Consider the following 14,681-nt stretch of genomic DNA (forward strand, 5'->3'; position numbering starts at 1 on the left):
TAGTTGGGAAAAGGTTAGTCTGGATATCAGGCAGTAATTGGCCAGAATGTTTCAAACAGGCTGCTATGCATGGCGTAGGTGATAAATTTGAGGGTTTGGTCTTTAACGCTATTTTCTGTGATTTACTCATTTTTATACTGTATTTTCCTTATTAGGTCATTAATCTTTGTGAGGTTTGTCAAATTTTTCTATTACCAATTTTGCAAATGTAAATATTTAAAATAAACATGCCAATGAAGATTTCCTGTTTAGCATTCACATTTCATCCCTAAAAAAAAAATTCACAAAAATATTTTACTCTATAAAAAGGAAATCGCTGCCGAGTCTTAACTTCAGGACTAGGATCACTGCATATGTACTAACAGCTGATCCATAAGTCTTGCTCTTCAGATCAGGTGCGGAGTGACGTCAGTGGATTTCCAATACAATTGTACACATCTGCTAGTTTTCCAAACACATCAGATGGGCATGTTTACTTTGAAAACCTTTGTGAGCGGCAACACCTGAATGCCCTTGTCAGGGTGAAAGATTAGGGCAGGGTGATGCATCGAGAAGAGAACAAACGAGCAACTATAGTAAATTTCTGATATTTGGATCCACTACTGTCTGATGATGGTTAAACCATTTCACTTTGACTTCAGTAATGGTTATTTGCATCTAAAGATTTCTAATTTATATGCACAATGCACAACACTGAAGTACCCTATATTTAAGGGACTAGAACCATTATTTTATTAGAGCAAAAACAAAGATGTCCACATGCTGGGCACTACCTCTAAGTACTTTCAGGTAGCAGTGTGTCTGGAGTCCTGGAAAGTAATGAGGCCTATTCTCCAAAAAGTAAGAGGTATCAGTTTGTGGAGTCAGACTCCATTCAGAGATTGAAAACTGTGGACAACATATATACTCAAGGTGAAACATGAGGTAAACTGTTAGTTCTTCTGCTGTGAGACAGTACTGCTTTCTCATTTTGTTAGAGTTGCTCCCACACCTTTATATGAGAAGCATGATAAAAATAGTGCTATTATATGAGCTATGAATCTGGCCAGTGAGGATGCAATCTATGCCATCGGATCAGAGCTCTGGCTAGTACAAGTACAGCGGGGAATGGGAAGAGGTAGTTGGAAATAGGAAACAAATGGACAACTACTGGCATCGGTAACAGCGCAGAACCATTATACATTGTATTGCTTTAAAAAATCCAAATCCACACAATATTTAAAAGTGAAAGTACATTTCAAAGCAAAACTATAAAATTTTGAAATATGGAAATATTATATAAATTGACACACAATTCGTAAAATGTTAAAGTGCCACAGGATGGTGAATATCGAAATATGTACATGCATGGCAGTAGGTAAGGAGCATACCTTGAGTTGTGAAGTTGAACAGTGGAGGTTTCTCTCGCCCATTGGGTAATTTAATATTAGGGTCCCGTAGTTCATCAAAGAATGAGTGTGCACAGGCTTCTAGCGGCGTCAGGCGGGCGGTAGGCGTATACTCCAGCAGGCGGCTACAAAGTGCGATGGCCTCTGGTGGAGTGCGGGGTCGGAAGACCTGCAAAAAGACATAACCCTTTAAAAAAAAAAAAAAAGATTTGACTGAAATGAGTCGGAGGAATTAACCCCATCGGCGCCGACAGGCCCGGGATCTCCACCGTTCAGTGCTTGTGTTATCATCTGGGTAAGCACGACTCGTCGAGAAGTCCCGAGCCCCTCAGCGGGCAAGGGCTAACGTCACAGGGTTTCACTGCGCTAGGAACAATTCATAGCCAGTCAAGATTTCTTGGTTCTCCAGTCAGCTCTGGTGGATTTCTCTTGAGTTCAGGGATAGCCAATTGGGCCGAATTGCTTGTGGTGCTTTCATTTACTCCATAAGCCTGGATGAAGGCCAATAAACCATGCCTGGCCTTGACAAAGGTGAACCCAGAGGTGAAAGGCTGGTGCGTTACCCATTTAAAAATCAGATTGCAACAACAAACTCATCCTTGCAGCCAGACATGCAAAAAAGTGTGCTAGAGCAGAAAATAAATCTGCTAACAAATTAGAAATGTTAACTTCCAAGTGATTCAGTCATTCTAAAAGAATTATACAAGAACCTTTTGCGCATCTCTCTTTTTATTAATACTATGTTTGGTTATCTGTACATTCAAGCTGTTTTAACAGAAGTTGTTCTGTAAGAAAATGTCCACAATTCAAAGTCTTACAATGAGAAAATGAATCCTTAAAAGTGAAAAGAACCAAATGGGAAGATGCAACACAAACTACAAAGGAGAAAGCCAAGGAGCAATACCCAAAATGCTATCTCCTAGATAAGGCCTTGGTGTATATTTGAACTCATCTGTAATAGCGGCATCCTGTTAAGGGCCTATTCCTGCCCTCGTTAACACAACGCACCTCCAAAAGGCTTCTCTATTTTACAAAGCCACCAAGACACCCAATTATAACGACTATAAGCAAAGAGAATAAAATAACTGGTAAGAAAATGTGACAACATTCAAAGGATGGTTTCTTTAGAGACCAAACATTACAGCTTCCCACACCAAGAGCATATTTGACATTATCATTTAGTTCTAATCTGTATAATGTTCTCTCTTGAAACAATTCCCAATGTAGTACCCTAACAGAAGGTGCGATTAATAGTAGATTTGTGAAACATTCTAAAAAGCGTACAAGAGTGCCTAATTTGTGCTCATTGTTACCGTGCTAAGCACCCACACTTATTTTTGAGGGCTGGCGTTTATTTATCTTCCTCAGGCATTTCCTATGAGCAAAAGACACATGTGGGAAAGAGAGTGGAAGAGAAAAACAAAAAAGCATCACAAAGAGAGAAAACAGAACGCTGCAAGAGTGAGCTGAAGGGGCAGGGAGAGGCTGTAAATGTTTCGAAGAGACTCGAGATGGCGTCAGGGTTACGCTTCCTCAGTATTCCTTGCTCACACCTTTAATTGTGGCAGCCGCGTGTTTAAGAGGAGGGCTTTGGGCACCAGCATCTTTTAATTTACAAATTAAGCACTGGCGTAGGCAATATTGACAATGGCCTTACTGTTACAATCAACCAACACGTTTTAAGCAAATGGGTGTTTACATAGTCCATGTGGCAGAATTGCAGTTTTCTGATATTTACAGAGCATGTAAACACATGGAAATGAATTGTTTAAATATGCTGCTCAAATCTCTGCACTGCTCAGCCTAGTTAGTCCTGTCACAGAATGTTAGGCATCTCACTGTGTGGATGTGGCTCTGGGAGGGGCACTGTGCAAAGTAACCTGTAGACGCACCATTTTAAGGTGAGAATTCCCTTATATTTGACTCCTTTTTACCAAAAAACTACTCTTGGTTAAAACACTGGCGATATCTAGAAACGCAACCTATATGTGACGAGGCAAAGAAAACAGGAAACCAGAATGCCCTTGTAAGTGTACTTCCACACAACGTGGAGTCAAAAGGAATACTAGTCCACCCAGTGACCACTGTCCTAGTATTGTGAAATGACAATGCATCTTTTGTGGACTGCTGGATATAGAACAGGCAACAGTAAGGGGTCATTCGTAGCCAATGACATAGGAGGCAAGCATTAGCTCTGGAGACTAGTGAGCTTGTCTGCAACTCTGTGCCTAAGGTGGCAGCATCTAAAAGGGGATACTGCAAGCACTTCGGTAGTTTTAGGGCTTAAAGTTGTTTGCTGATCTTTGGGAAACTCTTAGCAGCAGACATATGAGAGTGAAACGATCTGCTGTGGCACACTAAATGTTAGTGACACTGCTAGGGGTATAGTGGTTTAGGTGAAATGGTGCTGTGCGGTGAAAAGTGATGTGTAGATTAGTAGAGGAAGGACTGGTGGAGAATCTTTTAGGTAATGATTAGTCAATGAGGTCTTGCAAGTATGAGTGTCTCAGATGAGAGTTGTGTCTGAAATGTTGAGTAGGGGGCTACAGTTCGTCGGTTTGGGTTATTGTGGGTATTTAGTGTGCAGTGGTGGCGTGTACCGTATTCATGTGTGCGTATGAAAGAAAGAGGTCTACTGCTAACAGAACTAACTTGGTGTTGTGATTGCACAGGTATTACACCTTTAGTCTGTTGCTGGTGTAAAATGAGTGACGTTCTCTGGTTTGGCTGTAAAAGTGGTTAGGATACCTGGTCCTATGTGCAGAAAAAGGTCCCAAACGAGGACCTCAGTTCTGCATACAGCAGAGGCAGAGGTGGAAATTCTGAGAGCTTGGCACAGAAGAGAGTGCAACACATGGTGCATGAAAACATCCCTCTTTTGTGCGATCAACCTCATTTGTTGCTGGCTAGTATTGCTGTTTTTTTTTGGGGAAAAACTCAGTACACTGGACACTGCTGTTCAGTCCCTCGGTGTTTGTTTTCTTACCCCTTTGAAAAGGCCAAATAGGCTAATTTCCAAATGGAATATTTACGTGTCTTTTAATGCTATCATGAATGGTGCAGGAAAATAAATCAATGACATGGAAAGCTAAACATCACCAATGGAAGGCTGCTCATGCTGTGCAATCCACTAGAAAGACAAACAAAACAAAAACACACGCTGACAGGAAAGATCCCTACTTTTATGTATCAAATAAGGCACACTTTGGCAGGTCTTATAGCCCACGAGGTAGGGTGTCTAGGGTTTTTAAAAGTGGCACACTACAGTGGTCTAGTATGTTGTTTTTCTATTTCTCCGTACAACAGAATGGACCTCGTGGAACGCCCTCATCCTGTGTGCAATAGAAGACGTGTGTGTATATCATTTAGTTTGGGCGGGGAGCAGTGACCACATTTTAATCAGTTTCAGTTTTGCACATAGTGAGTTGTGTTGACTGTGGTGTGTATACATATTGTTTACCTATCCCGCTATGGGCTAGTATCTGTGTTCCCAGTTTTAATATTTAGTAATTGAAGGAAAGAGGTGTTAAAATCTGCTGCTTTTCCGTTCCCTGCTCTGGACACTGTTTGGCATGCCACTGTAGGCCCTGAATTACAAAGAAGAGTGAGATGAGCAGGGTGGAGGCTTCTCCTAGTGGGTCATTCTACCAAAGTTATCTCTAAACCTGCCTCCTCAACAAAGAGTGTTCCTTTTATACGGGGACTGGTTCTAATCCTGGTTAGTAAAAACAAAATATCTTTACTCAACACACCCACCAAACGTGATGCAGTTTGCCCTCTTCCTGTGATATAAGCAAAATTATTCATTCCTCTTCCTCACTGATCCATGTTCCATAGACGGCGCCATATTCCAACTCCATTCATCAGGAGACCGATAAATAAATGAGTAAGTGTGTCTGAAATTGTATAAATTGGTGTTTCTCATTCTTCGCAGTAACTTGAGATCTCTCTTGGTCACTGCCCACTTTATAAAGCCTTGATGGCAATCAAATGGCCACACTCCCGGATTGTTCATCAAGAGTTATGAATTGGTTTGATAGTTTACAACTGGAATCCTCATAGTCAAGTACAATCTGAGTGTATGAGGTAAGGCACTGGCAAGAGCTGATGGGCGCACCCTCACCATCAAGTCAGTCTTCATGCCCAACAACTAATATGAATCCATTCATCCGCCAGACAGCGTACCTGTGTTGTTACGGATTTCTGGTGTTACGTTGTTGTGAAACTCAATAAGATGATAGTTCAAAATGAATAAAATGAATCCACTGCGGATCGTATATTCATTCTTACACAACTAAGTGCTGCTGCGTTCAGGGAAGGTACTTCGGATCCACGTCTCATGCATTCCTTGGCCAATTAGATTGGTCAGGTTATCAGAGTATGCTTTATGGGATTAATGCCTGTCTTCACAGGGAGGTCTTAGATGCCGGTTTGCATTAGTCTGGCCTTGAGGGAGATGCAACAATTTCACCTTGGGTGGATTCCAGTCTTCAGGTTTCTTTTTGCAGCAATAACGCAATCTTGAAACGCACACAACACACCAGGGAACTCTAGGTAAAAGATGACATAACCCAGGCTGAACGTCTTTCCTATGCTGATTTCTGAACCAATCAGTATGTCCATCAGTAGGAGATTGTAATTCTGTGAAACAGACTTCTGATTTCTACTCTACATATTTGGTAAACATACTTTCTAAGTCTGTAGGCAGAAAGTGTCACAACTGTATAAAACAAAAATAGAAAAATATGTACACAACCTTTTCTTAAAGCTGTCCGTTAGTAACAATATTTACCTTAAAAATAGAAATGGACGCATGACAGCAGCAGGCTGTAGCACAACAAAGGTGCCCATGCCCAGGAGGGTGAGAGCATGTATGATATAATTTACGTTAAAAACGTCTACACTAGCTGAGAGTTTGAACCGCGCACGTCTATGGAGAGCACCTCACCCAGGACGATTTTTTAGGCCAGAATGAGTGACCTGTCTTCATTCTAAGGTCAACTCATGACGACAAAGTAGCATACTTTCAAAGAGTTTAGAGTTTTTAGTTATTAACTATCCTACAGAAACGGCAGCAGCAGAGCCAGAGGGGGTTGGCGAGAGCAGCTGCTAAGTGAAGTGTCAGCAAACACGAAATAAAATGGGCGAGTGCAAAGCTTCAGGAAGTTGATCACTTTTGTCCACCTTTGCATTCACAAAGCCTTCTCATGAATTCATAAGTTTCTTTCCACCCATTCTAATAGCATTGGTTTACACAAGGGGCTCACACAGTACTCTCCTATCCAGAGACTCAATGCCAACAGAAAAGGTGATAGGCTGGAGATAATGTGAAGGAAAATGGATGTTGTTCCTTATTTTCTGGATGAGTAAGATGTTAAGTGCCAATATTCAAACAAGGAGGGGTTCGGATGATGTCCACTTGCACTGAAAGTCATCCCTTTTAAACTTTTTTTTTAAATTAAAAAACAAGGATCCGACAAACTAGAGGGAAAAAAAAACAGGGTTATGAAGAGACCACTGTCTTTGTAACTAAGCATTCCTTTACAGTCCTTTGGTGGTGTGCAATGAGGGCTTGTGGGTAATGACAAGTATTCAGTGACTGGAGAACAAGTCACTGGTGTCCAAGTTCATACTAGTCAAGCAGGGTACTGTGCCAGCCTACCTTGTGTGTCCATTACGTGATAGCCCTGGTAGGCGATCGCATACCACAGGTTACATTAGTGATTTTTGGTTGAGGAGAGCACCTTTGGGAGTGGCTGCACCTACAAAAGGCACCAGTAAGGCCAAGAGTAGCAGGACCAGTTACCAGAAAAAAAGAAGTCTTATGGTGAATTTAACCATAAACATAACAAGAATAGTAAAGTCCAGGAAGATTCCATCAGGTCCTGAATCAATGTGGGTCACATCCTCCAGCTGATTTTATGAAACCCCAGGGTAGGTCTAAGATGAAATATCGAGGACTTCACAATGTTGACTTGAGAGGTTAGTACTCCACGGCACAGAGAGATTCAAAAACAGAGCAGGCTTGCAGTTCTTGATGTTTGAAGACAACAATAATGTTTAGGCTGTCTCTAATTGCAGAGTCAAAAACCGGACAAAGTTCAAGCTGGAGAGACCAGTACTTCTCTACCCCTGATAGGTGTGGGCAGTAAGATGGCTGTACCTTCTAAATGAGAAGTGGTCGTCCAAAGCTAGGTGCCCATGATCACTGCATGTCACGGGCATGCAGCTGTGCTGCCGCTCCTGAGTCCAATCCAGACTAGTTCAGGTGAAACGTGGAGTGCTTCCAGAAGGGAGGTCATTTCCCAAAGAAATGCTGATCCCAAGCACGAAAGGGGAAGATTTCACTGTTGCCAGGAACTGCAGGTTCATCAAAAGGAAAGGGGCAACAGGCTTCAGGCAGACAGTCTAGATGACTATGTGCAGGTTTTAATGTCTGAGATGAATAATGACATACATGCAAAGGTAATCATCATATTGTAACATATAATCAAATCATCAGGTACACATATGAAACCAACATACATACACAAACACATAGCCTTCAAGCATGACCGAGACGTTATACAGGTAAAGGGCCCCAATTATGGGAGACTGTGGTGACACTAAGGGGGTGCTTGTGCCAATGCCTGTGCCTCAACTATAGATTTATGCTGCCAAAACTGTCAGCGTCTCATAGTCTAGGTAAAGAGGACAGTAGTCGATCTCACGGAAGGCTGCACTCTGAATAGACCATCAACATCAGAGCCAGGCTCGGTTTCACAATGGTAGTACTTCCATTCAGCCTGCATGAATGATAAGCTCACTTCAGCAAAAATGTGCAGTGCTGCCACGAACACTTACGAGAAAAGGGTCAGCATGTGCTTCACAATGTCAACACCTGAGGAACTTCATCCCAACAGGAGATGTGAGACCTAGGCGCGGAGTTTGAGACTAACCTCCCTAATATAATCTCATTTTTTGCACTTCACATGCAAAAAAATGGAAATTCCAACAAGTACACCTTCCTCATCAAAATCGGTTTCTATACAATCTTGTCTGCTGGTCTACATACAGTATTGCAAATGTGAGATGCTCCTGCTATGTTCTCTGTAGGGGGTCTTAGCAGCTCCTCCGAGAAAAGTCAGCAAAATATCAAACACACAGATGAGTGGATGGGCAATTCCTTAATTCATTTATTTAGAATATGCTTTTCTGCATACTTGTCCACAAGGCAGCATATCAAAGAAATACTTCTTACACCTACCCAGAAGAAGTGTTTTGCCTCATTGTACGCAACTGTGAAAATTGAAGAAATTACTTTTTTTTTGGTAAATCACAAAAGCATGTGCATCCTCCACAAGCATATGAGCAAAAACCCTGATTCTAAATGCAAGAAAGCCAACACGCTACAGATCTCCACTGATCACAGAGCTTTCTCACACACTAGTGGCAACATCATCCCTGTCTACAACATCAAAACCACAATAGATGTCCTACTGCAGCAGCCATGCATCTAATTAAAAGACCAGTGAAGAACTGCCAACAGGATCTCAATGTCAAAACCTACTTTATTCGGTAGCCTGTTCAGCAAGCAGCACCTTGCCTGTATTGTTAGGCCAACAGTTAATATAGAAGAAGCAAAAATACAGGGCACAGCATGCAGGGTGCTGATAGCCAAAAGGTAAGATCTGGATAAAGGTGGTACTTCTAACAAGGGGTCACTGTGACTTGGAATGATTCAGGTTTCAGATGTACACTTGATGGGAATGGGGAATACGAATACAAGCGATAAAGCAGGTTGTGTTAAAACACAAAACTCTATGCATGTGCTGTTCTTATTTCTAATTGGTGCACAAATTCGATGTTAGGACTTACACCTCAAAACAGTCATCTAGATATTTCCTATAAATAGCCTCTTTGTGAAACAGTCCAATAGTTGAAAAACTGCCTACGTCGAATGACGATAGGTCCTGATGAACATAAATGAACTCGTCAACGGCACACTGGCTAGCGAGTGATCAAATGCACATATGTAGTATCTGAATAGTGCGATCCTCAGCAAAAGGCAGTCGAGCACTGTACAGGGTCAATAGCAAACACAACCAATACATGACTGAAAGGGTAGATGAGCTATAGCAGCAGAAGTACATTACTGCACTGTGATGTAGTGTTCTTTAGGGAAGGGTATTTCCAGTGATTTCATATATTGGAGGAGGTTTGGGACACTCTAGATGGATACAGAGATACCGTTCCAGATAGTGGGTTCACAGATGGAGAATACCTTCTATCTCTTACTGCCTCCCCATGTTTTGCCTCCAGTTTAATGATGTCATGGCTACAGGTATTGTAAGAGGCACTGGATATCCTGCGCTATAAGCAAGAGAAGAAAGGGTACTGGTTATGAGAGCTTTATAGGTAATACAGCTGGTTTTGAAGATACTGTGGTCGATCAAGGAGAGCCAGTGGAGTTTTAGCAGGATACAAGTGGCATAATCCTATTTCTCCAGGCTGGGGAGGGCTAATGTGGAGTCTAGGAGGATGTAAAGCAGGACATAGTCACCATCCAGATGCAAGAGTAAGATGGATGAACAGCAACTCTAAAGTTGCTTTCTGGGACAATCAGTTTCACTTTTTAGTAGTGAGAGCTGGTATCAGACAGTTTGTTTTCTTAGCAATGTGTTCTTTGAGGTAGGTGTCATGGTGTCCAAATGACTGACATTAGGTGAAAAGAGTTTGACGCAGTCGTCGTGCCAAGTATGGACTCGTTGTTTGCCGCGCTTAATAACAGGGATTCTGTCTTGGTGGAGCTGAACGTTAGGGCTCCAGATAGTTAGCAGTTGAAGATGATGAAAGACAAGGTGGACTTTTCAAGTCATAAGGATCTTCCGTAACCTGCAGGTGCCCATGAGAACGAACAGTGTTGATAGCATAGGTTAAGAGTAGAGTCAGTGAAAGATGTTGCCAGTGAATCCCATTCAATGTTTCAGGACGTGAATGAGGGTGGGATGGTTGACCGTGCCAAATGCAGCCGAGGGAGGTGTCCAGCAATCTCCGTATGCATTTGTCAATTTCATATGTGTAATTAGCAGCCTCTCTCAATGCCTCTTAATAGTGCTTTCAAATAGCATCCCCAATGAGGGGAAATTTGCTTTTAGCATTTCTGTTTTCTTTATGGTGCTCATCTCATCATGTAATGGACTTATTTTAGCAACAAATCGTTATCTCCCTTTAATCCTTGGGAGAAGCAATATATAATGTGATTGGGCAACTACCAGTTATTGCAAAGACAGGTTATAGTTTGATCTAAATTTTTCATTAATTAGATTATACTATATGGATTGAAGCATAAGTGGTACACAGTGATAAATCATTATGAGCTGCAGATCACTTGTGGGCAATGGGTATTGCGAGTTTTTAGACAACTTAAACACTATATATAACCCTGTGATAAGGGTTTGATGGATGGAACAGTATTACTTTTGTAAATCTGCCATCGGGGAAAAATTGCAGATGAAAACGTGGTCACTTATTTCTACATCTTCTGACTAATTTTCATGATTCTTTTATTTCAGTGATTACTTTCTTTGGGACAATCATAAGCTGGCTACATACATGACTGCTTGCTGACTCCAGAATGTTTCTACTTTTCAGAGATTTATATCTTTATGAGTTCATAGATGGGCTTCACACCTGTTTCCACCACCATTTTCAAGTAGGTAGGAACTACAGAATAAGGAACTACAGAAAAATGCATTAATTAACCACTATGCTTGTTTCTGATAGCTGGCAGGATGATGTTAGCACAGCACACCTTCTGCTGATTTCATTTAAGCATTTAAAACCCTTATGCTTTCTTGCACAGCACTGCCCTCGCCTCTCATTTAGAAAAGAATAAATAGAAATAATAAACTCCCAAGATGTTGCAATATTTTGGCTCTTTTCTAGATTCCTGGGTGAATATATAAACCCTAGGCACCTTTAGAATCCCTAATTTCTGTGAAAAACAAATGGCTGAAATTTGACCTAAATATGTTTTGTCGAAAAAGCTATAAAGGCTTAGGCACGAAGTGCCTCAAACATAAAAAAAAATAGAGCTCAGCACTGGCGGGGTGAAAAGGACTCAGGAGGTTAAGTTTTAATCCATAAAGAAGAGAGAATGTAATTTTCAACAATGACAATGGTATAGAGAAATAAAAAGACCACCTGTTGGGTGTGTGCGCCTAATACATTTTTCCTCTATGGAGCTGGAGACTGCTGTTATTCCTAGCGCTATGCCATTTCTCTTCAGGTCCATTCTTGTCTACATACACGTCACTGTCAAGTACATTAATTACATGTGCACATAACCAAATGAGTTGCTTGCACTGCAAGTCACTATCTAACTGATGTATAGTAAAACATTTATAAATATTAAAATGACACCTGTCTCTTGTCTGATACACTCAGGTTTGCAGCACTCTCTGTATTGTATTCACACACCTACCTTAGTCCAAGGATGTGCCTTGATTTGAGGGAATTTGAATTCAGTGTAGTTTGGGTTCATTTCTCTTATTTGCTCCCTTGTCGGCGTTCCCAAGACCTAGAGGACAAATACATTTCCCATAAACAACCACAGAGGCAGTAAGCAGCTGACAGTGTGCTTAATTTTCCTTAACTACTAAAAGGTTACCTCCTTTAGCTATAGCAAATAAAGCAACCTATGTCTTTCAGGGAAAAAAAAACATAATTAAAAGTTATTTAAAAAAGTCAAAAACACCCTGGCATTGAATTTGAGGTTGACCAGTATCCAAAAAAGAAAAAACATACAAGGGGCCATGGACAGATAGAAACCAATGAGGGCAGATTAACTGTGTGGAAACCAAGCTTTAACACAAATTCAGTTGTAGCCATTATGGAGCTGTGGAGTTCGTTTTGACAAACTCCCAGACCTTATACTTAATTATGGCCACCATGTACTTACAATGTCTAAGAAAGGACTTACACTGTAGGGGCATATTGCTCATGCAGCTACGCCCTCACCTGTGGTACAGTGCACCCTGCCTTAGGACTGTAAAGCCTGCTAGAGGGGTGACTTACCTATGCCACAGGCAGTATTTTGTGTGTATGGCATCCGGAAGGGGGATGCCATGTCGATTTTGGCTTTTTCTCCCCACCAACACATACAATATGCAATGGCACTGTGCATGTGTTAGGTGAAGGGTCCCTTGGGGTGGCACAACACATTCTGCAGCCCTTAGGGACCTTCCCTGGTTACAGGGCCCTAGGTACCACTGGTACCTTTTACAAGGGACATATCTGTATGCAAGGGGGTGTGCCAATTGTGGAAACAGTGGTACATTTTAGTGAAAGAACACTGGTGCTGGGGCCTGGTTAGCAGGGTCTCAGCACACTTCAGTCATGTCAGCATCAATATCAGGCAAAAAGTGGGGGGTAATTGCAACAGGGAACCATTTTCCTACACCCTCTCACTGCATGAACTGGAATCCCTTCCTCCACCGCAACAGTAGCCCTGTCTGTCAAACCATGGTATGACCAGCACCTCCCCCACACTGTCAAATGTCCATGGGTACCCTCGACTTTCATACACCACCCGCTCCGCCTCCATGCATCTGTTCATCCCAACCCTTCATTCAGGACGTGACACGTGTGCCTTTGGGGGGGGGTGGGAAGAAGGAGGGAGGGGGGGGGCTTTGATTTCGCCCCCATACCACATTTGTTTTTGCCACCACAACATACAGAACTTGTTTTTGAGGGATGTCCACATCATTAAGTGTACCTAGGATCACAAGTTGGGTTGTCCTAGGGAGATCAACTGCCAACATCAATTCCAATTCCACAACAACTTCATCCCAGTAAGAACTCACCTGGGGCAGTCCCACACTCTATGCAGAAAGGTACCCACCACCACACTAAAGGCATATGGGACCTCCAGCTCTCCCCATCTTGTGGAGACAGGGTCTATTGTAATAGGAACTGTGAAAAATTATGAATTGAATTAATTGCAGCCTAGCGGGGTTGACACTTCCATGGGGTGTATCAACACCACCCCCCAGTCAATATCCTCCAGGGGCCCCATATCAGATTCCCCTTTCCTGGAGTTTACAAGGTAATCCAGGGTGTTAAGGATAACCCGGTATAACTGAGACCCCGCCTTATGAATAAGCTCGCCTCCCAGAACCCAGCACTCCAAGGGTCTTCCCTTCAGATGTCAACCCCCAGGATCCCCTCTGCTCTCAAGGCATGGGAGAGTTGCAGGTACCGTAACTGCTGAGTAGGGGTCAGGGTATATTCTTGTTACAACCCTGTTTTCTTCAAAATCAAACACTTGCAGCTGGGATTCTGCCTCCTAGTGAACTTTCAATGATGAAACAGAGCCAGAAAACCAGCGTCTGTCTTTAGCACTGATATGGCCGCAACACCATAAGTTTGCATGTAATGCAACACTGCAGCTTTACAAGACTGTCTGTATTTCCATTTGTTGGGTCATTTAATCCCATCAGCTCACCAATGTCCAAAGACTGCAGTAATATTAACTTCAGTGATATGTGACTTCCATGCATATTCTGTAAACTGACATTTAGCCTAAAGCATGCAGCTCCACCAAGCATTAGGAGAGGTGAAAGGTTGCTTCCACAGCTGATGGAAGTTGAATACCCTGTGAAGCAGTGTTTCCCAAAATGAGGGTTGCAAGACGATTTTTGGTCAGCCTTTAAAGTCCAAGCAATAAATCAAGATGGACTGAAGTCCGTATTTATCTTGTCACATTTGTTGTCTTCAGACAGGAGTCAAATGTTAGACTGTCTTTTGACAAATTGCAGCCTTTTCTTTTTTTAACATGGGGATTGGTGTTTACAAAGTCCTCACACACTGCAGTTATAGACAGAAAAGTAAAGTGAATTATGTGACAACCTTGCTGGGGTACAGAACGAGAAAGGAAAGGTTGTCGGATGTCATGTTTGGAAAACAAAAATAAAGCACTTTTTTGTGATTCTGAAAAGTGATGGAAACAAATATTTTAACAGGATCACAACAAAGCAAGACACTTTACTGAGGGATGTACAATGATGAATATTCACTGAACCCCGATTTACACACAATGTCCTTTGTGCACAATATAATTTTACGAATGAAACTTCATGTCTGTGCAAATTTAGTTGCCAATCCAATTGAAAATGCGCTGTGAACTACAGTGCACTACCACATGATGCTTTAGTTGCAGTATATAATCACCACTTCATGTCCATTTAAGCGAGGTGGGTCGCAAACGTTTGTCATTCTAACAGTGGGTCATGGTTCTATAATGTTTGGGAG

The 14,681-nt window shown here is 42.0% G+C and overlaps 1 protein-coding gene across 4 annotated transcripts in view; it reads right to left on the reverse strand.

Annotated features, from left to right (window-relative positions):
- GSK3B (glycogen synthase kinase 3 beta) overlaps positions 1-14,681 on the reverse strand; it is a 376,205-nt gene that overhangs the window by 21,079 nt on the left and 340,445 nt on the right. For 3 of the 4 annotated variants that reach the window (XM_069202693.1, XM_069202691.1, XM_069202694.1), the window contains exons 8-9: positions 11,854-11,949; positions 1,371-1,575 (exon numbers count right to left, since the gene is read on the reverse strand). In XM_069202693.1, coding sequence (XP_069058794.1) covers positions 1,371-1,575; positions 11,854-11,949 — 301 coding nt within the window. The remainder of the gene's footprint in view (positions 1-1,370; positions 1,576-11,853; positions 11,950-14,681) is intronic. The other variant, XM_069202692.1, reaches the window with a different exon arrangement.

Source organism: Pleurodeles waltl, chromosome 8 (genome assembly GCF_031143425.1).
Source record: "Pleurodeles waltl isolate 20211129_DDA chromosome 8, aPleWal1.hap1.20221129, whole genome shotgun sequence".
Classification (NCBI taxonomy): Eukaryota; Metazoa; Chordata; class Amphibia; order Caudata; family Salamandridae; genus Pleurodeles; species Pleurodeles waltl.